The sequence below is a fragment of the Lutra lutra genome, chromosome 9, assembly GCF_902655055.1.
Source record: "Lutra lutra chromosome 9, mLutLut1.2, whole genome shotgun sequence".
Taxonomy (NCBI): domain Eukaryota; kingdom Metazoa; phylum Chordata; class Mammalia; order Carnivora; family Mustelidae; genus Lutra; species Lutra lutra.
Genome location: NC_062286.1, coordinates 114,659,762 through 114,680,755, shown reverse-complemented (window position 1 = coordinate 114,680,755; position 20,994 = coordinate 114,659,762). Strand labels below are relative to the sequence as shown.

Here is a 20,994-nt window from a genome sequence, read left to right as displayed (position 1 = left end):
GACTGGTGTACCCCTGTGCCCACTGGATATCTTCACATGACTGTTAAGGATCTCGAACTCCACCTGGCCTGGATGAAACCTGATTTCCTCCTTCCCAGTACTAGTCCGAGCTGCTCTTACCATCTCAGTAAGTGGTCCAGCCTTTTGTGCAGTTGTTCATGTCAGAAGTCTAGTAACCACCTTCATCACTCCCCTTTCTTTGGTTCCCACATCAGTGAGGCCTAACATATGTTGAGTGTGTCCACCTCTCTCCAGCACAGCTGTGGGCCCCTTCTCAAAACCATCGTCTGCTCACCTAAACCACTCAGTAGCTTGACAGCCCATCTACCCACTTCCACTCTTGCCCACTTTTAGTCACTTCCCATGGCAACCAGAGATCATTTCAAAAATAGAATTCTAACTGTGGTCACTCCTTAAACTCTTCTTTGGGCTTCCTGAGATCATGAGGGAAAATTTACCCAGCATACAAAATTTAGGAGCCTTTCAGAAATGTTGACATCTAGTCCCAAGACTTGAATTGGGTCCTTCTTTCTCATAGTTTCACTTGCTTAATTTAACTCTACTGGTTTCCATTTTCCCTTGTTCCCTTCTGCCATCTAGCTGCTAAGTGGGGCATGGCTTCTGAGATGGGTCATAGCCTACTCCTTGACAGGAGGTTCTGTATTTGTCACTGCTTTGTGTTCTGCACAAGCCTGGTCTCCGCTCTGTGCTCTCATGTCTCCCTCTTCAGCAGGATCCCCGGGGCCTGCGTAGCCCTGGGCATCAGTAGGTGCAGCCACTGCTGGCCCCTGCTCTGGATCCCTCAGGCCCGTGTTCTGCTTCTTAAGGAACAGGGTTCCTCACCTTTGCCCCAGAGGAGCATCTCTAAACTGACTCTACTCTTGTTGAGTATCCCAAAACCTCCCTCAAAACCTTGCCTTCCAGCAGCTTAACTCAGCCTCCTGAACTAGTGCTGCTTTAGACCCCACTCTTTCTGCCATCGCCCTCCCCACAGCCATGAGAGGCACCTCTGGACTGCCATTTCCCTTAGTTGTTGCCTTTTTCTCTTATATAGCTGGCTTTGTTTTTTAAGTCCAGCTTGCCTCCTCTGTTTGTATTGTGCCCACTCGGAGAGCCAAATTAAATAAACCCTGTAACCTTCGCCTGGCTGAGTGTAATGAGTTGCTTGCCATTAGTCTAACATTTGTAATTGTCTTATGTGGCTTCTCTGTATCATCATCCCTTAAACCCTTACCCTGGGGCGCCTGGGTGGCTCAGTCAGTTAAGTGTCTGCCTTCTGCTCAGGTTATGAGCTCAGAGTCCTCAGATTAAACGGCACATCAGGCTCCCTGCTCAGCAGAGAGCCTGCTTCTCCCTCTCCCTCAGCTTCCTCCCTCCTGCTCATGCTTGCTTGTTCTCGTGAGTGCTTGATCTCTCTCCCCAATAAATAAACAAACAAATAAATAAATAAATAAAATCTTTTTTTTTTTAAGATTTTATTTATTTATTTGACAGAGAGAAATCACAAGTAGGCAGAGAAACAGGCAGAGAGAGAGGAGGAAGCAGGCTCCCTGCTGAGCAGAAAGCCCGATGTGGGGCTCGAACCCAGGACCTGGGATCATGACCTGAGCCGAAGGCAGCGGCTTAACCCACTGAGCCACCCAGGCCACCCCATAAATAAAATCTTTTTGAAAGAAATCCTAATCCCATAAGTTTACCAGGCTTGTCTCCTTACCTATTCACCTACAAAACTGTGTCACCTTGAAACTTACTGTGGCATTAATCTAACCTCTTGGTTGGTCCCAACCATGTGTAGTCACTTTGGGAGTTGTCCCCATTAAACTAGCCACAGCAGGCTCCCTGTTTGCTTTTACTGTTGACTGATTCCCTACCCACAGTTATTTGTTTGTTTTAGGATTTTATTTATTTATTTGTTTGTCAGAGAGAGAGAGAGAGAGCGAGAGCACACAAGCAGCAGGGAAAGAAGCAGGCTCCCTGCTGAGCAGAGAGCCCGATGCAGGATTCGATCCCAGGAGCCTGGGATCATGACCTGAGCCGAAGGCAGAGGCTTAACAGACTGAGCCACCGGGGCGTTCCCTCCCTGTCCACAGTTTTAAGAGAGGACTCTCTTAATAGTTCCCTAACGCTGTATCCCTGGTGGCTTTCTTCCAGTCAGCCCCTTTTCTTTGTTGTGCCTCACCACCAAAACTAGGGTCTCAGATATCTGAAAGCCATGAAGTGGGGGGACCATATTATTTCTTTTTCTAGTCGTAGTATGATTCTAGCTCATACACACTCCATTTCTCTCAAGTCCATTTGGATCTCAGCACTTGTAATGGTTTTAAAGTCCAGTCTTCAGTCCTGGCTGATAAACTGTGTGAGGGCAGTATTGGGAGGGAACTCTGGTAGCAAAATTCATTCCACCCACCAGTGCCCTAAAAACCAACATAATCTCTGTTTAAGAGCCTTAGAATTTTTTTTAAAGCTGTTCTAGTTGAGGAGAGCACCTGGAGCCCCAACCATCAGCATCCGCAGGACTCCCAACTGGGTATATGTAGAAAAGATTGGTCTGTTACATTTCCCTGCCCCACCACTTTGATAATTCTGTGTTTTAAAATGACCTCAGTGTCATTTATAAGGGGGTAATGAATCATCACACATATGAAAAGCAAGAAGAGTCATTAAAATGGACCTTTAATAATGATTTTATTTGGACTAAGAGACTATCAGTGATTTCAGTTTTTCTACTTTTTGTAAGTTTCCCGGTGAATGTGAAGTACCTTTATGGTTGAGGATTTTAAAATTGCCAGTAGTGAAATATTTAAGATCTTCCCCAAAATGCTCCAAAGAAATGGACAGTATAACTGTATTGTTTTATTTATGTACATATAGCCTGACTAGTTCTGCAAACATTGAACAAATTCAGTTAGCAGCTACTGAGAGCCTACCACGTGTGGGTGGTGTGCAAGGTGCGGGGAGACAAAGATGAAAAAGAGGCAGCTTCTGCCCATACATAGTTATAGAGGAAATTGAACCAGATGCCAGCAAAGACAGGCTGTAACCCATCTCCTACTCACTCGCAAAGACAGAAATGTGGGTGCCATTGCAGATTCAGAAGATCAAGAGGAAAGGGATGGAAGGATACTGTGGCCTGGGCTCTAGTATACCATGGCTGGGTGGCAGTGTCGGTGGGGTTCGGTTTTTCTGGATTAGTAGTCTGACATATGTAAGCATTTCTAAGAGGTAGAAACACCCAAAGGGGGCAAAGAAGGGGAGAAAAGGAACTGGAGCAAAGACATCCACTTCTCTCCCTCTTAAATGTTGGACATAGCAGAGGTGATGGTCAGAGCTCTTCAGATACCTGTCATGTGTGGCAACTTAGACTGTAGCTAAGTTAACAGCAAAAGGTTAAATGATTATGTCAGGACAAGAATTAAGTTTTTAAATATACAGTTGACTCTTGAACAACACGGGGGCTGGGGGCATGAACTGCCAGCCCCCGCTTTCTACCGTGCAGTCAGAAATCTGCATATATCACAGGGATGAAAGCTGCAACGTAGGGAATATAGTGGAATGCTAATACTGTTCTGTGGTGACAGATGGTAGCTGCGCTGGTGGTGAGCACAGTATAATGTATAGAATTGCAGAATTACTGTATTGTATACCTGAAACATATGTAACATTGTGTGTCAACTGTAATTTTAAAAAAAAAAAAAACTCTGTGTGGGGGCGCCTGGTGGCTCAGTCACTTGTCTGCCTTCGGCTTGAGTCATGATCCTGGGATCCTGAGGTGGAGCCCCACATCAGGCTCATTGCCCAGTGGGGAGTCTGTTTCTTCCTCTCCCACAACCCCTGCTTGTGTTCTGCCTCTCTCTTTCTCTCTCAAATAAATACATTTTAAAGATTTATTTATTTATTTGACAGACAGAGATCACAAGTAGGCAGAGAGGCAGGCAAGGGGCCGGGGAAGCAGGCTCCCTGCTAAGCAGAGAGGCTGATGCGGGGCTCTATCCCAGGACCCTGGGATCATGACCTGAGCCAAAGGCAGAGGCTTTAACCCACTGAGCCACCCAGGCGCCATATAAATAAAATCTTTAAAAAAAAAAATCTGTGTATAATTTTTGACTCATCAAAAATGTAATTAATTGGATGAGGAGGGAGACAAACCATAAGAGACTCTTAATCTCCCAAAACAAACTGAGGGCTGCTGGGGGGAAGAGTTATGGAGAGGATGGCTGGATTATGGACATTGGGGAGGGTATGTGATATGGTGAGTGCTGTGAAGTATGTAAGCCTGACGATTCACAGACCTGTACCCCTGGGGCAAATAATACATTATATGTTAATAAAAATAATTGATAAAAAATAAGTAATTTTAAAAATGTAATTAATTGCCTACTACTGATCTGAAGATTGACCAATGACATTAACAGCACATATTTTAGGTTTTATGTATGATGTACTGTGTTCTTAAACTGGAGAAAAGAAAATGTCATTAAGAAAATCATGGAAGGGGCGCCTGGGTGGCTCAGTGGGTTAAGCCGCTGCCTTCGGCTCAGGTCATGATCCCAGGTCCTGGGTTCGAGCCCCACATCGGGCTTTCTGCTCAGCAGGGAGCCTGCTTCCTCTCTCTCTGCCTGCCTCTCTGCCTACTTGTGATTTCTCTCTGTCAAATAAATAAATAAAATCTTAAAAAAAAAAGAAAAGAAAATCATGGAAGAGAAAATACATTTGTACCACTCTGTATAAGTGGGCCCACGCAATTCAAATCCACATTGTTAAAAGTTCAGCTGTAGATGTCCTGGTGAGGCTCCTAGTGAAGTGAATTGGAGTGATATTAAGTAACGTAATGACACTCTTGAGTCTCTGATACCTTGGAGATGACGTGTGTCCTCTAAGAGGTGGTTACTGTAAGAGGGGAGCAGGCAGCTCAGAGGGCAGCCCCACCTCTACCATACATGGTATTCCAAGCCCCTCACTTCTCCCATTTGTCATTCCAGGAGAAGTGTGCCCAGTACTGGCCCTCTGATGGAGTGGTGTCCTATGGAGATATCACAGTGGAGCTGAAGAAAGAGGAGGAATGTGAGAGCTACACTGTCAGAGACCTCCTGGTCACCAACACCAGGGTAAGGTGGCTGGGGGGTGTGGCTCCTCCCACAGGGAAAAGCCAGGGTGCCCTGCCTCTCTGATCACCCTTCTTCCAAAGGAGAACAAGAGCCGGCAGATCCGGCAGTTCCACTTCCACGGCTGGCCTGAAGTGGGCATCCCCAGCGACGGAAAGGGCATGATCAGCATCATCGCAGCCGTGCAGAAGCAGCAGCAGCAGTCAGGAAACCACCCCATCACCGTGCATTGCAGGTACCGCTTTCCCCAGCCCTCGGCATGGGAGAGAAAGCTGGGAGAAGGAGGCAGGGGAAGCGACAGTGGAGAAAGCCAGACAAGAGCAGGATATACTGGTGAGCAGCACCTGGCACTCGATTTTAGTGGCCAGCACAGCTCCAGGTAATGAGAGAGGGTCATAAAGTTTGAACTTTGCATTAAGTGCTAAGGAACCAATGACATTAAGATACTGGGCAGGGGAGCATTTGGGATAGTGTTAGGGTTTAGGCGAGCAACAGGGGAGACTGATAGTGGAGAGTCCAGTTGGGCACTGTGGGGGTGAGGTCTGGCCTCCGTAAGAAACACAGGGAAAGGGGTGCCTGGGTGGCTCAGTCAGTTAAGCATCTGCTTTGTGCTCAGGTCATGAACCTGTCATGATCCTGGGGTCCCAGGATCGAGTCCCGGTCTGGCTTCCTGCTCAGTGGGGAACCTGCTTCTCCCACTCCCTCTGCCCCTCCCCCTGCTCCTTCTCTCCTTCTGTCACTCTCTCAAATACATAAAATCTTAAAAAAGTAAGAAAGAAAGAAAGAAAGAAAGAAAGAAAGAAAGAAAGACAGGAAAAAAGAAAAAGGCAACTATTTTGAGACTAGCTTGAAGAAAAATGAGCAAGTCTGAAAACAGATGTGAAAGAGAAGAGGAGTCAAGGTTATAGGGTTTATCCCAAGTTTAAATCAGGGTTACTGGTAATGTTTGCTGTCATTGACAGAAGAAAGATGAGAATGGGACTTCTTTTGGAGGGCAAGGGTGAATTTTTTGGGGGGCATGTTGTTTGAGATTGCATTTTAAGGGGAAAAATATTTTACCGTGAGTTTGTATTGCTGTTATAATTAGGGAAAAAAATTCTTGGAAGACTATATCATAAATCACTGCAAACTGGTTTTAAAAACAGAAAAATGAGCAAAGGAACCTCTAGGAATGTATCCAGTAAATGTGCTTCAAGTGGCCAAAAGGAAATAAATAATCACCAGGACTGAAGTACTGTTTATAATAGTGGAAGATTATAAATTACCTAAACATATTAATGGCGGCCTGACTCAATACGCTGTGATGGGTCTCGAGCTATAGAGATTAATGAGGAGGCTGCTTATATACTGGGTGTGGGTTAATCCTCTAGATGGATTGTTTTGTGAACAAAAGCAACTGGGAGACAGGGAAAGAACATGTGTTCCCGTTGGGGAGTTGCCTGGCTGGCTCAGTGGGTGGAGTGTGCGACTCTTGATCTTGGGATTGTGAGTTTGAGCTCTGTGTGGGGATAGAGATCATTTACATACATAAAAAACTTAAAAAAAAAAACCCAGAAATATGTTTCTGTTGGTATATGCATAAAAATATCTCTGGAAGGACAGGTGAGGACCTGAGGACATTGGCGCTTTCCTGGAAGTGTGTCTGAAAGTGAAGAAGTGGAGTAGGAAGGAAACCTTTTGTTGTTTGGGATTGTTTTGAAATTTGGCTACCTATACAAAAATAAAGCATTTAAAAAATATCTTGAGGAAAAAAGTGGCAAAGTGCACCAACTAATACAAATGGACAGTGAACACAAAAAGATGCTACAATTTACTAGTAATATTCTGAGGAATGAGAATGAAAACAATGCAGTGTAGCTTTGTGCCCACTGGATTGGCAAAATTAAAAGAATTTTTTGGTGGCCCATCTGTCTGGCTCAGTAGAACATGCAACTCTTGAACTTGGGGTTGTGAGTTTGAACCCCACACTGGGGTAGAGAGTACTTTAAAAAAATTTAAAATTAAAAATAAACTAAAAATTTAAGAAAAAAGGATTCCTTGGACGCCCAAATAAATACTTCCTTCCCTACACTTTTTTCTTTCCCTTGGTCACCCTTTCTTGGCAAACCCCAGATTCTCTACGTAGCCTGCATTTATGCCATGCTGCTGAGTGTGGCTGCAGAGAAGCACTGGGTTACAGGCCTCAGTTTACATTCCTGACCTTAGGGTTGGCCCTTAGTGCTGCCTTGCCATCCTGCACCTTCCACTGTTACAGACCACAGCTGAGCATACTAGGGTCCAGTGCCAAATCTGGCCTACCACCTGGTTTTGTGTGGAACTGCAAGCTAAGAACTATTTTTTTTTTAAAGATTTTATTTATTTATTTGACAGAGAGAAATCACAAGTAGGCAGAGAGGCAGGCAGAGAGAGAGGAGGAAGCAGGCTCCCTGCTGAGCAGAAAGCCCGATGTGGGGCTCGAACCCAGGACCTGGGATCATGACCTGAGCCAAAGGCAGCGGCTTAACCCACTGAGCCACCCAGGCGCCCCATATTTTTACTTTTTTTTTTAAAAAGATTTTATTTATTTATTTGACAGAGAGAGATAACAAGTAGGCAGAGAAGCAGGCAGAGAGAGGGGGAAGCAGGCTCACCGCCGAGCAGAGAGCCCGATTCGGGGCTTGATCCCAGGACCCTGAGATCACGACCTGAGCCAAAGGCAGAAGGTTAACCCACTGAGCCACCCAGGCGCCCCTATTTTTACATTTTTAAGATTTTATTTGTCAGAGAACAAGCAGAGGGAGAAGCAGGCTCCCCACTGAGCAAGGAGCCTGATAAGGGACTTGCTCCCAAGACCCTGGGATCATAACCTGAGTCAAAGGCAGATACTTAACCAACTGAGCTACCCAGGTGCCCCTGTTTTTACATTGTTAAAAAATCAAGACTATTTCATGACATGAAGATGGCATGAAATTCAGATTTTAGTGTCTACATACGAGGTTTTTTTTTTTTTTTAATTATTAAATTATTTATTTATTTATTTATTTGACAGAGAGAGACACAGCAAGAGAGGGAACACAGGCAGGGGAAGTAGGAGAGGGAGAAGTAGGCTCCCCATTGAGCAGGGAACCCAATGCGGGGCTCGTTCCCAGGACCCTGGGATCATGACCTGAGCCGAAAGGCAGATGCCTAATGACTGAGCCACTCAGACGCCCCTATATATAAGGTTTTATTGGAACACAGCTATGCCCATTTGTGACATATTGGCTGCTGTCATGCTCCAGCAACAGAATTGAGACCATACATGGTGCTCTCCTTGCCTCCTACGGCTGCTCAGCACACAAGAGGTCAGAGTTGTTTGTACAGTTATAACTGATTTTATCTCTTCTCAGCAAAACCTAAGGTATTTTCTATCTGACCCTTTACAGAAAGGCTTGCCAGCCTTTGTCCTAGATTATTATTTCCCATCTCCTCTCAAACCTAGATACCATCAGCATCTCTTCTGTCCCCATATTTAAGAGAGGACAGTGTTTTTCTGCTTGACCAAGAAAGGAGAAGCAATCAGAACTTCCATATGCTCCCAACACGTAGCTGCCTGTCGCCTGCGTTGGTGTTATGGACCCTGCATCCCTCCTGTTCAGTGGATGAGTTGTCTGACCTCTTTCTGAAGCCAGTTGCATTAACCATCTATTGCTGTTAATAGTATTACCACAAACTTAGCATCTTAAAACAACACACATTTATCTCACAGTCTCTGTGGTCAGGAATCTGAGCACATCTTGGGTGAGTCCTGTGCTTCAGGGTCTCTCAAGACTGTAGTCAAGGTGCTAACCAGGGCTGTCATCCTGTCTGAGGCTTGAATGGGAAGGATCCATTTCTTTTTTTTCTTTTTAAGATTTTATTTATTTATTTATTTATTTATTTGAGAGAGTGAGAGAGCACACACAGGGGGAGGGGGAGAGGGAGAAGCAGACTCCCCTCTGAGCAGGGAGCCCAACACGGTATTCAGTCCCAGGACTCCGAGATCATGACTCGAGCCAAAGGTAGATGCTTAACCGACTGAGCCATTCAGGTCCCCCGGGAAGGATCCATTTCTAAGCTCACTTGGTTGTTGGTAGCATTCAGTTCCCTGTGGGCTGCTGGACTGAAGTTCCTTGCCACGTCGACCTCCCTGTGTGGTTGCTTGCCTCTTCTAAGCCACCAAAAGAGAGTGTCTCCTTGCAAGACAGGCGTTACAATCCCATGTAACGTAATCATGTATGTGTAGTATATCTCATCCCCCTTGCTGTTATCTGTTGGTTAGAAGCATATCACATATCCTGCCCACACTCATGGGGAAGAGATTATATAAAGATGTGAACACCACGAGGCAGGGATCTGGGGGGCTGTGGTAGGGCCTGTCTGCCACAGCCACCCTCTACTTCAGTTATCAGTTCCATCCGTTTTGTCTCCTTAGGAACCTGACTTCACTGTCCTACATCATCAGGTTTCCCTCTGAATGATGACCTGAATAACTACCATCTTCATGCAAATGCGCTATAATTTCTCCCATCTTAATATATATGTATTTTTAGGATTTTTATTTATTTATTTGACAGACAGAGAGGGAACAGAAGCAAGGGGAGTGGGAGAGGGAGAAGCAGGCTTCCCACTGAGTGGGGAGCCCAACGGAGGGCTCAATCCCAGGACCCAGGGATCATGATCTGAGCTGAAGGCAGATGCTTAAGGACTGAGCCACCCTGGCGCCGCATCCCATCTTAATATTTTAAAAACTCTTACCTTTAACCAGGTACCCCTGTATTTCTGTATTTCTGTAAGGTTTCTCAGAAGATTTGTTCAGACTAACTCCCCAGTTCCTCTCTTCCCGTTCTCTCTTGAGCCCATTCTGGTTAACCTCTCCTTTCCCCACTCCATTGCAACTGCCCCTGTGAGGGCTACCTATTACCTCCACATTGCTGAGTCCAGAGATCCTTCTGACTCATTACCCTTGACCTTCATTAGCATTAAACACAGTTAACCACTCGCTTCTCTGGGGAATGCTTTCGGCATAGCTTCTCTTCTGGTTTGTGTCCTCATTGGCTGATGCCTCTCCATCTGTGGTCCAGGGCCCAGGTGGACCGCTTTGTTGACTAACAGCCACTCCCCTAGGCAGCCCATCTTGTTCCCTTGCTTTCATACCAACTCCTGTGTCATTATCACTGGTTCATCCTCTCCCCTAAACTCCAGATATATATGTCTAGTTACCTACTCAAAATTTCCACTTCTTCAGTTTAAAGGGTTTGGATCAGAACTTCTGGTCCTTCTTTCTAAGCCCACTATTTGCCCAGCCTTCCCCCAGTCAGTAAGTGACATTTCAGTCCCCCAGCTAAGTCAGATGAGAAGCCTTGGAGCCATACTGTTCTCCCTCTTTCCTCACATATGCACATCTAATATTTGACTTTGCTGTACATGGAAAATAGTTTCAGAATCAAGTATTTCTCATACCCTCCACCAGCACCCCTCTGTCTAAGCCACCACCTCCTCTTCCCAGTAGTTACACGGCCCTCACATGTTTCCCTGTCCCACCCTTCCCCCTGTTCTCAGCTCAGCAGCCTGAGAGATTCTTCTAAAAACTTAAGTCAAGGGGCGCCTGGGTGGCTCAGTGGGTTCAGCCTCTGCATTCGGCTCAGGTCATGATCTCAGGGTCCTGGGATGGAGCCCTGCATCGGCTCTCAGCTCAGTGGGGAGCCTGCTTCCCCCTCTCTCTCTGCCTGCCTCTGCCTACTTGTGATCTCTCTCTCCCTCTCTGTTAAATACATACATACATACATACATACTTAACTTACTTCAGTCAGGTCACATCACTGAGAATCCTAACAACAATTCATAAGGCCCAACTTGATCTGAGGGCTCTTGCCTAGGCCAGGCAGGAGGTGCACCCAGGGGCTGGCATTCTCCCTGAGGGCTCAGACCTCACCCCACCACACTCCTTTCTTCCTTTTTGTCCTCCAGCCATCAGATTCAGCTGCACAGCTTTCGTGCCTAGGCATCCTGCCTGTGCCTGAGATACTCCTTTCCAGATAGATAACTGTTGGGCCTTGCCCTCACCTCAGGTCTCTGCTCATGTGACGCTCTATTAGAGAACCTCCCCTGACCACCCTGCCTGGAACACCTGTTCCTCTTTTTCCTTCCCACACTACGTATCTTTATTGTCTGGGGTTGTTTTCCCCACGCCACAGCCCCTGCCACACAGAAGGCACTCAGTGAGGGTCTGAACCGATGACATTGAACAGAGTGGATAGTGTCAGAGTCCGGATTCTTGGGATTTAGGAAGCAAATGAGAGTCATGGAAAAGAATCCCCCCACACACATACACACAGCACAGAGGGGCAGGGTTTATCAGGAAAGGAAAGAGACTAGAATCCCAGCATGAGTGAGCAGCACATCAGGGCAATGCAGGTATATTTTCAGGTAGATGGAGAAGGCTCAGTGTTGGGTGGGAAGGAGGGTGTGTGAGGTTCTTCACCACTGTCCTATGGGCGAGTCCCTCAGTGGCAAAGTGGGACGTACAAGAAGGGCAGCGGCGGTACCCCTTCCTCCCCGAGAGCAGTGTGAGCAGGGGGCTTATGGGGAGAGGAGCAAATGGGCCCCCACCCCACCATCTCCATTAGATGCCACCCCTTCCCATGAGCACCAACCTCCACCTTGGCCTTTATGTGCTCATTGCTATTGTCTTCACCTTCCCAGCCCAGCGGTCTGTAACAAAAGTGTCTGCTCTGTTACAGTGCGGGGGCAGGACGGACGGGGACCTTCTGTGCCCTAAGCACAGTCCTGGAACGGGTGAAAGCGGAGGGGATTTTGGATGTCTTCCAGACTGTCAAGAGCCTGCGGCTACAGAGGCCACACATGGTCCAGACACTGGTATGCTGCTCACACCACCTCCCACCCACAGCCTTCTCTGTCAGGGAAGGCTCTCCCAGGGGGCCCACCATTCCCCAAGGTGCCCCAGACAGAATGAGCCTCAGTGGCAGTGAGAGCAGAGGGGCACAGCCCTGTCAGCAGTAAGAGAATTGAGTGGCCTCTTGGAAGGCTAGAAGGGGGTGCTGGGGTGCCTGGGTGCCCCACAGGGCTCTGCACTTCTCTGTGGGTCCTGGGGTGGGAAGACTCAGGAGTGCCTCCTCTTCTGCTCAGGCTTCTGCCCGTCTCAGTGACCAGTAACCACTGACTATGGGGACAAACATCTGGAAGGGCCCCGGAACCCTGGAGAGCTAGACATGTCTAAGGGGAAAGAAAAATACATTTTAAGAGGTTTAGGCATTGGTGAGGCTTTGAGACCTGGGCTACCTGCAGCCTGGCAGTTCTGGTGAGGTGCGGGCCACACAGCCATCTCCCTATCTGCTTGGTCCACCAGCCCGGCGCACTCACATCTGACCGCTGCAGGCCTAGGGCCATGTCTCCCTCTTGGGTCACCTCCACTTGGACAAAATTTAGCTGTACTCAACCCAGAAAGGGAATGCTGTCAGAACTCTGGAAGGCAGGGCAGGACTCAGATTCAAGTCCAAAAACATTCACTTCCCCTCAGGCTTTTTTTTTTTTTCCTTTAAAAACCGGTCAGGAACTGCAGGTCCTATTGTCCTCAGTAATGTTGGTTTTTCTCTTCTGTTTGCTCTGCAGGAACAGTATGAGTTCTGCTACAAGGTGGTGCAGGAATATATTGACGCATTCTCAGATTATGCCAACTTCAAGTAAGAGGTGATGAGATCCAGTGGACAGGAAAATTGCCTTTAATATTTTGTAATATTCTGTTTTGTTAATATACCCAAAATTGTGTATATATCTTATAACTGTTTTAGAAATTGGTACATAGGCTTCTATTACCTATTAGGTGGAAGATTTTATATGTAAATGTGTTAGCACTGATAGTCCTTTTTCCAATGTTTTATTGGGGAATTAAATAGTGTGATGTTTGGATTGATATCGTGAAATCCTCTGCCTGGAAATTGGGCTGTATTATTCTTTGGTTTAGACCTCTTTTCCTAAAGAAGGAACACAAATTCATTCCAGGTAGCTCAGCATCAACTAAGAAAAAAAGCACAAAGTTCTCAGCGCTCTTGAGGAAATTGGTTATCCAGGTGCCTCCCTCTCATCTGCCCCTTTCAGGCTGTTGTTCCCTCCCTGCCCTGTAAATAATCCCTCCCCTCTCTATCTCCATCCTCCCTCATCACCACCACAACCCACTGTGGGGAGTAAAGGGACCAGACCGGTATCTCTGGCACCACTCTAGGGATTATCAGGTAATAAAAGCTTTGACTCCCTGAGGAAGCGTCTCCCTTTGTCTGGGGTGGGGCAGCCAGACCAGGGCTGGGGCTCTCCTGGGCCATTCCTGGCCCTGCTGTCAGTGCTCTCTCAGGGGCCGCTGTCCTCTCCGCTCCTGTCCAACTGGCACAGCCTCTTCAGCTCTCAGCTAGTTGCCAGGACCCACCTTCCGTTCCCAGCCTAGCTTTGGTGCAGTGATCCCAGCCAGCCTTGCTCCCTGCAAAATGGTCAGCGTCCTCACTGTTTCCCTAGCACAGGGGCATGGAAGAGAGAGGAGGTAGCTGGCCAAGGCCGGTCCAATTTCCCTGGTGCTTTGCTCCAAAACGTCTGGATTATGTCATTCTGTCCAGGGTAAGTCTTTATATATCCACACTTACTAGATTAAAATCTTTTCATTTCCTTTTATGTCTGTCCACATTTCCAGGACTTTTATGTGGAAGTGCCTCAGATCCAGAGGCTAAGATGGTAGGAGTCTTCAGTCCCAAGCTCGTTTCATCAAGTCAGTGCCCTCCTGGGCATTCAGTTTCCTTCAGCACTTCACCATCACCAAATGCACAAGTCTTTGGTTTTAATTTTTAAAAAAGGCACTTCCCCCAGGCCTATGCTTTTATGATAGATTCACTCTCCCCTCTTCTACCCTTCATCCTCACAGATTCCTTTCTTACTGCTTGTCACAGATCCACTTTCTGTCCACCATTTCTTCCCTTCTGACTTTATCTTTACTCTGTAGCCTCTGCTCCTCCTCTTTCTCCTTCCTCAGAGACTAGGCGTTATTGTGGTCTGTGTGTTGTAGACCCTCCGCCCTTCTCCAGCCCTGAGCTCCTTCTTCCTGCCAAGTGACTGCATGGGTTGACCCACGGGCCCCTGTCTCACACTCCCACTGCCCAGGGGTTCACCTGGTCTCTCCAGAGTCTACTGTCCCTTCCTGCGGCCTTCCAGCATTCTCTGCACCTCTCTCCCTCCACCCCTAGTCCAGGGATCTGGATCCACTGGCAGTTCCTGGGTTGACTCTTCACCGTTTTTGTTCCTTACAAGGGAGCCCCACAGCTGCTCTGTGTGCAGACTCCAGCTAACTCATTGTCATCCTTCACCCAGACCATCTGATCAGGGTCTGTGCCCTTCTGTGCTCCAGCATCACCTGAGCACTCAGGTCTAAGCCTCTCCTTTCCCAGCTGACTACAAGCAACTCCCAGATGGATAAAGTCCTGTCCTCAAGGGCCCCCCATTAGTTGGAGCTCATTGCTGAACAAATGGCTTTCTGTGCCCTGCTGAGAGGGATGGAAGGATGAATTTCAGAGTCTATAACCTAAAAGAGGATAGAAAACGTTCTTGAAAAGCTACGGATGTTGCCAGAAAGAAAGGAACCAAAGCATCTGCTGGGAAGCTTAGTTCTGGTTTGGTTTTTTAGGAAAAACCACAAACAAGTTACTGAAAAAATAAAGGCACCCCATTCCTCTTTTAAAATAAACACAGGGGACTTTGAATAAAACATTCTGTAAACCCAAACCAGAACTAAGCGAACTTAGTGAACTCAGTCATTTCCACAAAACCAATATTTACCCCCCAAATTACTTGGTTAACCAACACATAGAGGAACAAAGTGTTTATTTCCCGAAACAGTTTAACTGAATATACAATCTACACATTGCTTCGGGTCCCTGCTAAAGATAAGTCATTTTGGAAATTCCTGAGTGCCTTCCTGCCTAGGCAGCTGAAGTTCAGGTGCCTGTGGATGACTGTGGTGCCCGTTATGCCATCCCCTCCCCAATCTTTGCCACAGGATTTGACGCACCTACTCCCTGACAACTGACTGCCACAATGCCAAGCCTGACCCTGGCCCTTGCATTTGCTGTTCAGAGCAAATGTGAAGATTGGCTATTAATTCTGTAAACAGGCCTCTGCCCTCCCCCTAGCCCCAGGCTAATAGCTGGTGGCTGGTGGAAAGCAGAACTGACGCAGATTGAGAAGTGGGGGGACCTTCGAGTGTCCTAGTTTAGCTGTGCCCAGCTCCATGAATAGTCCTGGGTTGAGCACAGGGGAAGGCTTGGAACCTTGAGAGGCAAAACTATTGCTACCCCCTGCTCATTCATAGGCCCACAGATGCTGCACTGTCCCCTTAGCTGGGCCCCCTCTCATCGGCCTCCTGGGAGGAGAGAGAAACCACCTGGGGGTCGGTATGCCCCACCCAAACCTGCCTCCATCTGGAGTGACCCAGCCCTGGTGCCCAGGTGTGTGGATGAGGACGGCTGCATCCAACCCAGTTTAACAGTGGGGCAAACCAGCCCTCAGGCCCTCATAGTCTCCCCCAGACCTTCACACTTTGCTGGGCTCCCCACTCAGGCTGCCAACTGTGTGGCACTCAGGGTCCCCCAGGCATTGCCCCCTCCAGGCCACAGTTCCCTTTTTGGATCAGAGAAGACTAAGGGCTTTGTAGGCCAAAGGGCAGGAGCTTGAGGATGCAGCCTGGGAAGTGGGAAGATGATTCTTTAGGGCCTGGCCAGGCTGGAGCAGGAGTCTTACCATGTCAGATCTCTGGGAAGGCAGGGAGAGGGAGCAATCTGTCTGGTGACCTAGGGGCACTGGCTAAAAATACACTAGGAACATAAAATGGTAAGGCAAGGGGGTTGGGTGTCAGGCTGCTCCCCTTCCCTCTTTGAGACGTCACTGGAGTGTGTGGACCAGGAACAGGATGGAGTCACCTGATCAATAAATCCCAGAGCTGGCTGTCTGGGGATCCTGTTGTCGCCTGGAGGAGCCACCTCAAGGAGCCACCTCATCCAGAGCTTTCCCGTGGTGAGTGAAGAGGCTGCTCTCCCCAAAGGCTGGGGCTCCTGGCTGGAAGTCTGTCCTGGGTGTGTGGCACGCTGCTCCACTTCTCCCTCCCAAGTTCCTCTACCCATGAGCCATGTCCTTGGGTGGGAGTGGCGGGGGATGAGGGGAGAACACCTTTCCCTTTACCCCCAATGCTGTTCTTGTGCCTGCTGCCTCTAGTTAAGGAGGGACAAGGGGTAGAAGCACTTGCCCTTGGCACCTCCAGACATCCATTCCACATCCTCACCTGCCATGAATGAGAGATGGCAAACTACAGAGAACAGAGGCAGCATGCCATGCACCAGGTGCCCCAAATGCCCACACATTGCTGCTACTCTTGGATAGCTCCCCTTACCGGAGTCTGTTCCTCTTCCCAACCTTCTCCTACTACTGGAATCCCTGAAGGAAGAAGGGGTAGGCCTGATGGACTGAGGGGGACCCTCGGCTGGCAAGGCTGGGAACCCCCAGGGGGCTCTGGGGAAGGCTATTTTCCAGGAGCCTTTGGGGTGCAGATCCTGGAGCTCTGGGATGAGCAGCAGTGGCAGAAGTGATAAGGGCATTAGGAAACACTAAAGCTGCCCCTGAAGTGCCAGTTGTCCAGGGGGCCCCTGAAAGAAAAGGAGGGAGGTATAGATGGCAGTGTCTCTTCTTGAGTGCTGTCCACTCTCCACGGGAGCAGCCCTGCCATGGCCAACCGCAGACTAGGCTTTCTGCTACTGCTGCTGCTCACCGTCCACCCTGGATCCTCGAAGGCCCAGCACTGGTCCCATGGCTGGTACCCTGGAGGAAAACGAGCTTCCAGCTCAGCCCACCACCCCCAGCAGGTCCCAAGGCTCCTAGGTGGGTTAAGGGTCTCCCCAGCCTGAGTGGGAGGAAGAAGATGTTGGCTGGGTCTCCTCCATCTTAGAGCCTGGAGTGGGAGTAGTGGGCAGGCCGCAGCCTTGGCTCCTTTCTGAGGACGGGTCCTGGGCCCTGCAGCAAGTAGCCCAGACCAGACTGCCCAAACCCTCCCAAGTGACGCCCTGGCTCCCCCTGAGAACAGTGTGCCCTGGGAGGGCAGAACCACAGGCTGGTGGCCCCTCCGCGGGAAGCAGCACCTGGTGCAGACACTGCTGGTAAGTATAGGGAGGGGGCGGGCATGGCCCAGCAGGGGCCACTGCGTCTAAGGACTTGGGGGTCTGTGTGGACAGAAGAGGGGGATAACAAGGCAACACTGACACACTCCATGCCAAGACACCCCAGGCACACACAGAAGGATACCATCTGCTATCCTGTTTCTCAGAATTCTAGACAATTTATATTTATGTAAAAGATTAGAAGTCACTAGTGAAGTGGAGATAATTGTACTGAAATCCTCCATAAATAAGACTAGCTGTAGCGGGGTCCTCCAGACTTCTTCCTTGTCAAGAGAAGGCAGTGTGTCTAGAGGTGGGCAGGCCCTCAGTGGAAAGAGGTGAGAGGTGTGAACTTAAACTAATAGGAGGGCACCAAGAACCAGGTGGTCACGGACATGCACTAGGAATGACAGTGATTGCAGAAGATTGATGTGCAGAGATGGATTATTACTACTTCGCAAATTTTTTAAAGTGCACTAGGAGAGCGGTTAACTGAAGGAGAAGTTGTAAATTGCTATAAGGCAAAAACTTAACCACTTCAATGAGTCAGTGTGAGCTCAGATTTTTACAAACCAGGTGTGTTAAGGGTGAACAACGCCCAGGAAGCTACAGAGCCCGCAGCTGGGTCGTCTAGCTGGCAGGGGCATCAGTCTGGCGGCAGCGTCATCCCCAGCAAAACCAGATTGGGAGGGATGGGGGCGGACAAGGTCGCAGCTGGGCGGCCAGGTGACCACGGCATCAGCTGGCATGACGAACCCCTCCCCCCTGCAGAAAGGACGTAAAGCGCCGCACCCTGTCACCCTCCAATAAAGATATGAAGTCCCTGAAGCTGCTGCCTCGCGTTCTCTCCGTCCCCTCCCTCGCCCACCCCCACTAAGACCCTACCCTGCATGGGGTTGGAGGGACGTGGACTTGGCCCGCCGGCGGGAGGGACACGGGGAAGGGTGGGGCGGGGTGGTGCAGACCCCGCAGGGTGGGAGCAGCCAGAGCCGTGGGTCTGGGGCGGAAACGCCCAAGTCCGCAGGCACGCGACCCTCGAGCGGCCTCGGGGCAAGGCCTGTGGACTACATGTCCCGTGGTGCTCCGCGGCCGCTTCCGGGTCCCGTGATGCCCTGCGGCGCGCGGGACGCAGGGTAGGCCTGGACCATGCTGCGCGCGCTGAGAGTCCTGGGCTGGGGGTCCCCGGGCGGACCACCTGTCCCGCTGCTGCTGCCGGTGCGCGGCCGGAAGACCCGTCACGACCCTCCGGCCAAGTCCAAGGTCGGGCGCGTGACGACCCCGCCCGCGGTGGATCCTGTAGAATTCTTCTTGCTGACGGAGCGTTACCGGCAGTACCGCCAGACGGTGCGCGCCCTCAGGTGTGTGTGACAAGTAGGAGGCGACCGTTGGTGCCGCGGGCAGTGTATGGCAGCGGGCGGGCATAGAGGGTGCCGACTCTGGGCGCGTCTCCGCCTAGGCTGGAGTTTGTGTCCGAGGTGCGGAAGAAGGTGCACGAGGCCCGGGCTGGGGTCCTGGCGGAGCGCAAGGCGCTGCAAGATGCTACCGAGCACCGCGACCTAATGGCCTGGAACCAGGCGGAGAACCAGCGGCTGCTAGAGCTGCGGTGAGTGGGCGGGGAGGCGGGGCGGGCCGCGGGCTGGCTCCGGGGAGAGCCAGCCGCGCTCAGTGTAAGCGTCTTGCCCCACCCCACCCCACCCCAGGTTAGCGCGGCTGCGGCAGGAGGCGCGGGAGCAGGAGCAGCGGCAGGCGGAGGAGAAAGCCCGGCGGGCGCTAGAGGCGCAGGCCTGGGCGCAGCTCAAGGAGCAGGAAGTGTTGCAGCTGCAGGTGGGCCGGGTCTCGGGGGTCTGGGGCGGAGGCTGGGGCTGGAGCTGGAGGCCGGGAAGTCTGCTTGGGCGCGGCGCAGTGGGGCTACGTGCACTGAGCGAGCGAGCCGCCTTGAGTCTTTAGAGTTAGCAGGTGAGGATTTGGGAGCGAAGGAATTCAAGGAGAGTGGCTGGCAGGCGCAGAAACCGAGAGGTGAGAATTGTTAGGAAAAGTATTACAGTAGCTAGGTGGTGGTAAGCCCGCATCTGTGGGAGGGACTCCCGTTTCCGCAAGGAGTTCGTATTTTGCTTTGCGGGTGATAAATCATTAAAGTATTAATATTCTGGGCTAGGATGGCAGGTGTGAGACTTAATAAAAGCAGGGAAACCAGTTAGCAGTCATCCAGCAAGAATGGATGAGGTCTGAATTAAAGTTAGATGGAGGGACACCTGAGTGTCTCAGTCAGTTTGAGTGTCCGACTTCAGTTCCGCTCAGGATCCTGGGCTCCTTGCTCAGCGTGGAACCTGCATCTCTCTTTGCTTCCCCTGTTTGTGCTCTCTCTCTCTTTCCCTACCTCCATCTAACAAATAAATAAAATCTTTTTTAAAAAAATAAAGTAATAGAGGAAGAAGGACAAGTTTGAGAGGGATTAAGAGGGACATTGAGGCAACATTGAGGAACAGATTCTACCCAATGGGACACGAGATTGTCACAACTGGTGTACTTGGAGTTCTGGCTGAGATGTCCAGTGGATAATTATCTAGGAAAGAGGAATATGGTGAGACTGCCTGATGTTCTTCCATGGGAAGGTCATCAGGACACTCACAAGGGACCTGGGCTCCAAGCATCCATCCAGGGAGAGAGCTGGAGCCTCTCAGTGAGCTAAAGGCCGGCAGGTATGTGCTTTCATTCATCTGGTCTTCTGTCTCCCAATAGGAGGAAGCAAAAAATTTCATCACCCCAGAGAACCTGGATGCACGGGTGGAAGAAGCTTTGGACTCACCGAAGAGCTACAACTGGGCCATCACCAGAGAGGGGCTGGTGGTCAGGCCACAGCACAAGGGCTCTTAAGAGCCCAGTAAGAACAGTGCCCACCCAGGGACCATGTGTGTATGGGGGTAGGAGGGTCGGAACTGATCTGCAATAAACCTGTCAATGGTTCTTAGGAAAAAGGAGGCTCACCATGTTCTGGCATAGCCCTCACATTCTGGCCTCTGCACCCACCACTTGGTCAGAAATTCCCATCCACAGTGTCCTCTTCTGCACCCATGTACAACTCAGCAAAGCACCAGACCTTAGAGGTTCCCATCTCACAGAGGAGCAGAATGGACCATAGTTCCCTCAGGCGACCAAGTCATCTACTAAGTGTCATCAAGGACAAGGACAGTGGTTGGCAAGTTATTGTCCATGGGCCCAGCCTGGCTTGCTGCTGCTTTTTGTAAATCCATTTTATTGGAACACAGCTAAACTCATTCATTGACTACTTTCACACTGTGATGGTAGAAACTAGTAGCTGCGACAGAGACCATTTGATTTACAAAGTCTAAACTATTCATTCCATGGGTTTTTACAGAAGTTTGCCAACTCCTGATCTAGATCTTTAGGACTCAAGCCAGAGTACCCAGACACCACCCAGTACCTGAGACAGAAGCTAACCACTGGCCTGCTTCTGCTTGACCCTGAGATTTGCCCTCTAGGGTCTGGTGTGCCCAAGACACAGAAGGCAAGGAGGAGACCCCATTTCTTATGGTGGCCCTTCCCACCCATGGCTTCAGTGACCCACCTGTGCCCTGGCATGGGCGGCTTCCTTGGACCACACCCAGATTGGTATTGGCAGGGGAGGTCTGGTTGACCTTTACAAGGTCAGTGGCTTATCCAGCCCTTGGACCAAA

General features: G+C 49.7%; 3 protein-coding genes across 6 annotated transcripts in view; all 3 read left to right on the top strand.

Annotated features, from left to right (window-relative positions):
* Positions 1–13,032, top strand: part of PTPRA (protein tyrosine phosphatase receptor type A) — a 150,099-nt gene extending 137,067 nt beyond the window's left edge. For all 3 annotated transcript variants that reach the window (XM_047744412.1, XM_047744411.1, XM_047744413.1), the window contains 4 exons: positions 4,980–5,105; positions 5,186–5,337; positions 11,843–11,978; positions 12,732–13,032. In XM_047744412.1, the coding sequence (XP_047600368.1) occupies positions 4,980–5,105; positions 5,186–5,337; positions 11,843–11,978; positions 12,732–12,806 (489 nt within the window). In that variant the 3' untranslated portion in view covers positions 12,807–13,032. The remainder of the gene's footprint in view (positions 1–4,979; positions 5,106–5,185; positions 5,338–11,842; positions 11,979–12,731) is intronic.
* A 148-nt stretch (positions 13,033–13,180) lies between these two features.
* LOC125108513 (progonadoliberin-2) lies at positions 13,181–18,165 on the top strand. Its single transcript, XM_047744417.1, has 3 exons — positions 13,181–17,024; positions 17,163–17,299; positions 18,071–18,165. The coding sequence occupies exons 1-3, from the start codon at positions 16,871–16,873 to the stop codon at positions 18,107–18,109; spliced, it is 330 nt and encodes a 109-aa protein (XP_047600373.1). The 5' UTR covers positions 13,181–16,870; the 3' UTR covers positions 18,110–18,165.
* Positions 18,166–18,389: 224 nt separating this feature from the next.
* MRPS26 (mitochondrial ribosomal protein S26) lies at positions 18,390–20,267 on the top strand. 2 transcript variants are annotated; one of them, XM_047744414.1, is made up of 4 exons: positions 18,396–18,657; positions 18,756–18,902; positions 19,000–19,123; positions 20,039–20,267. In XM_047744414.1, exons 1-4 carry the CDS (start codon positions 18,446–18,448, stop codon positions 20,171–20,173), a joined length of 618 nt encoding a protein of 205 aa, XP_047600370.1. In that variant the 5' UTR covers positions 18,396–18,445; the 3' UTR covers positions 20,174–20,267. The 2 variants fall into 2 exon arrangements, with proteins under 2 accessions (XP_047600371.1, XP_047600370.1); XM_047744415.1 differs by lacking the exon at positions 19,000–19,123 and having other exon boundaries at positions 18,390–18,657.
* The last annotated feature ends 727 nt before the right edge of the window (positions 20,268–20,994 follow it).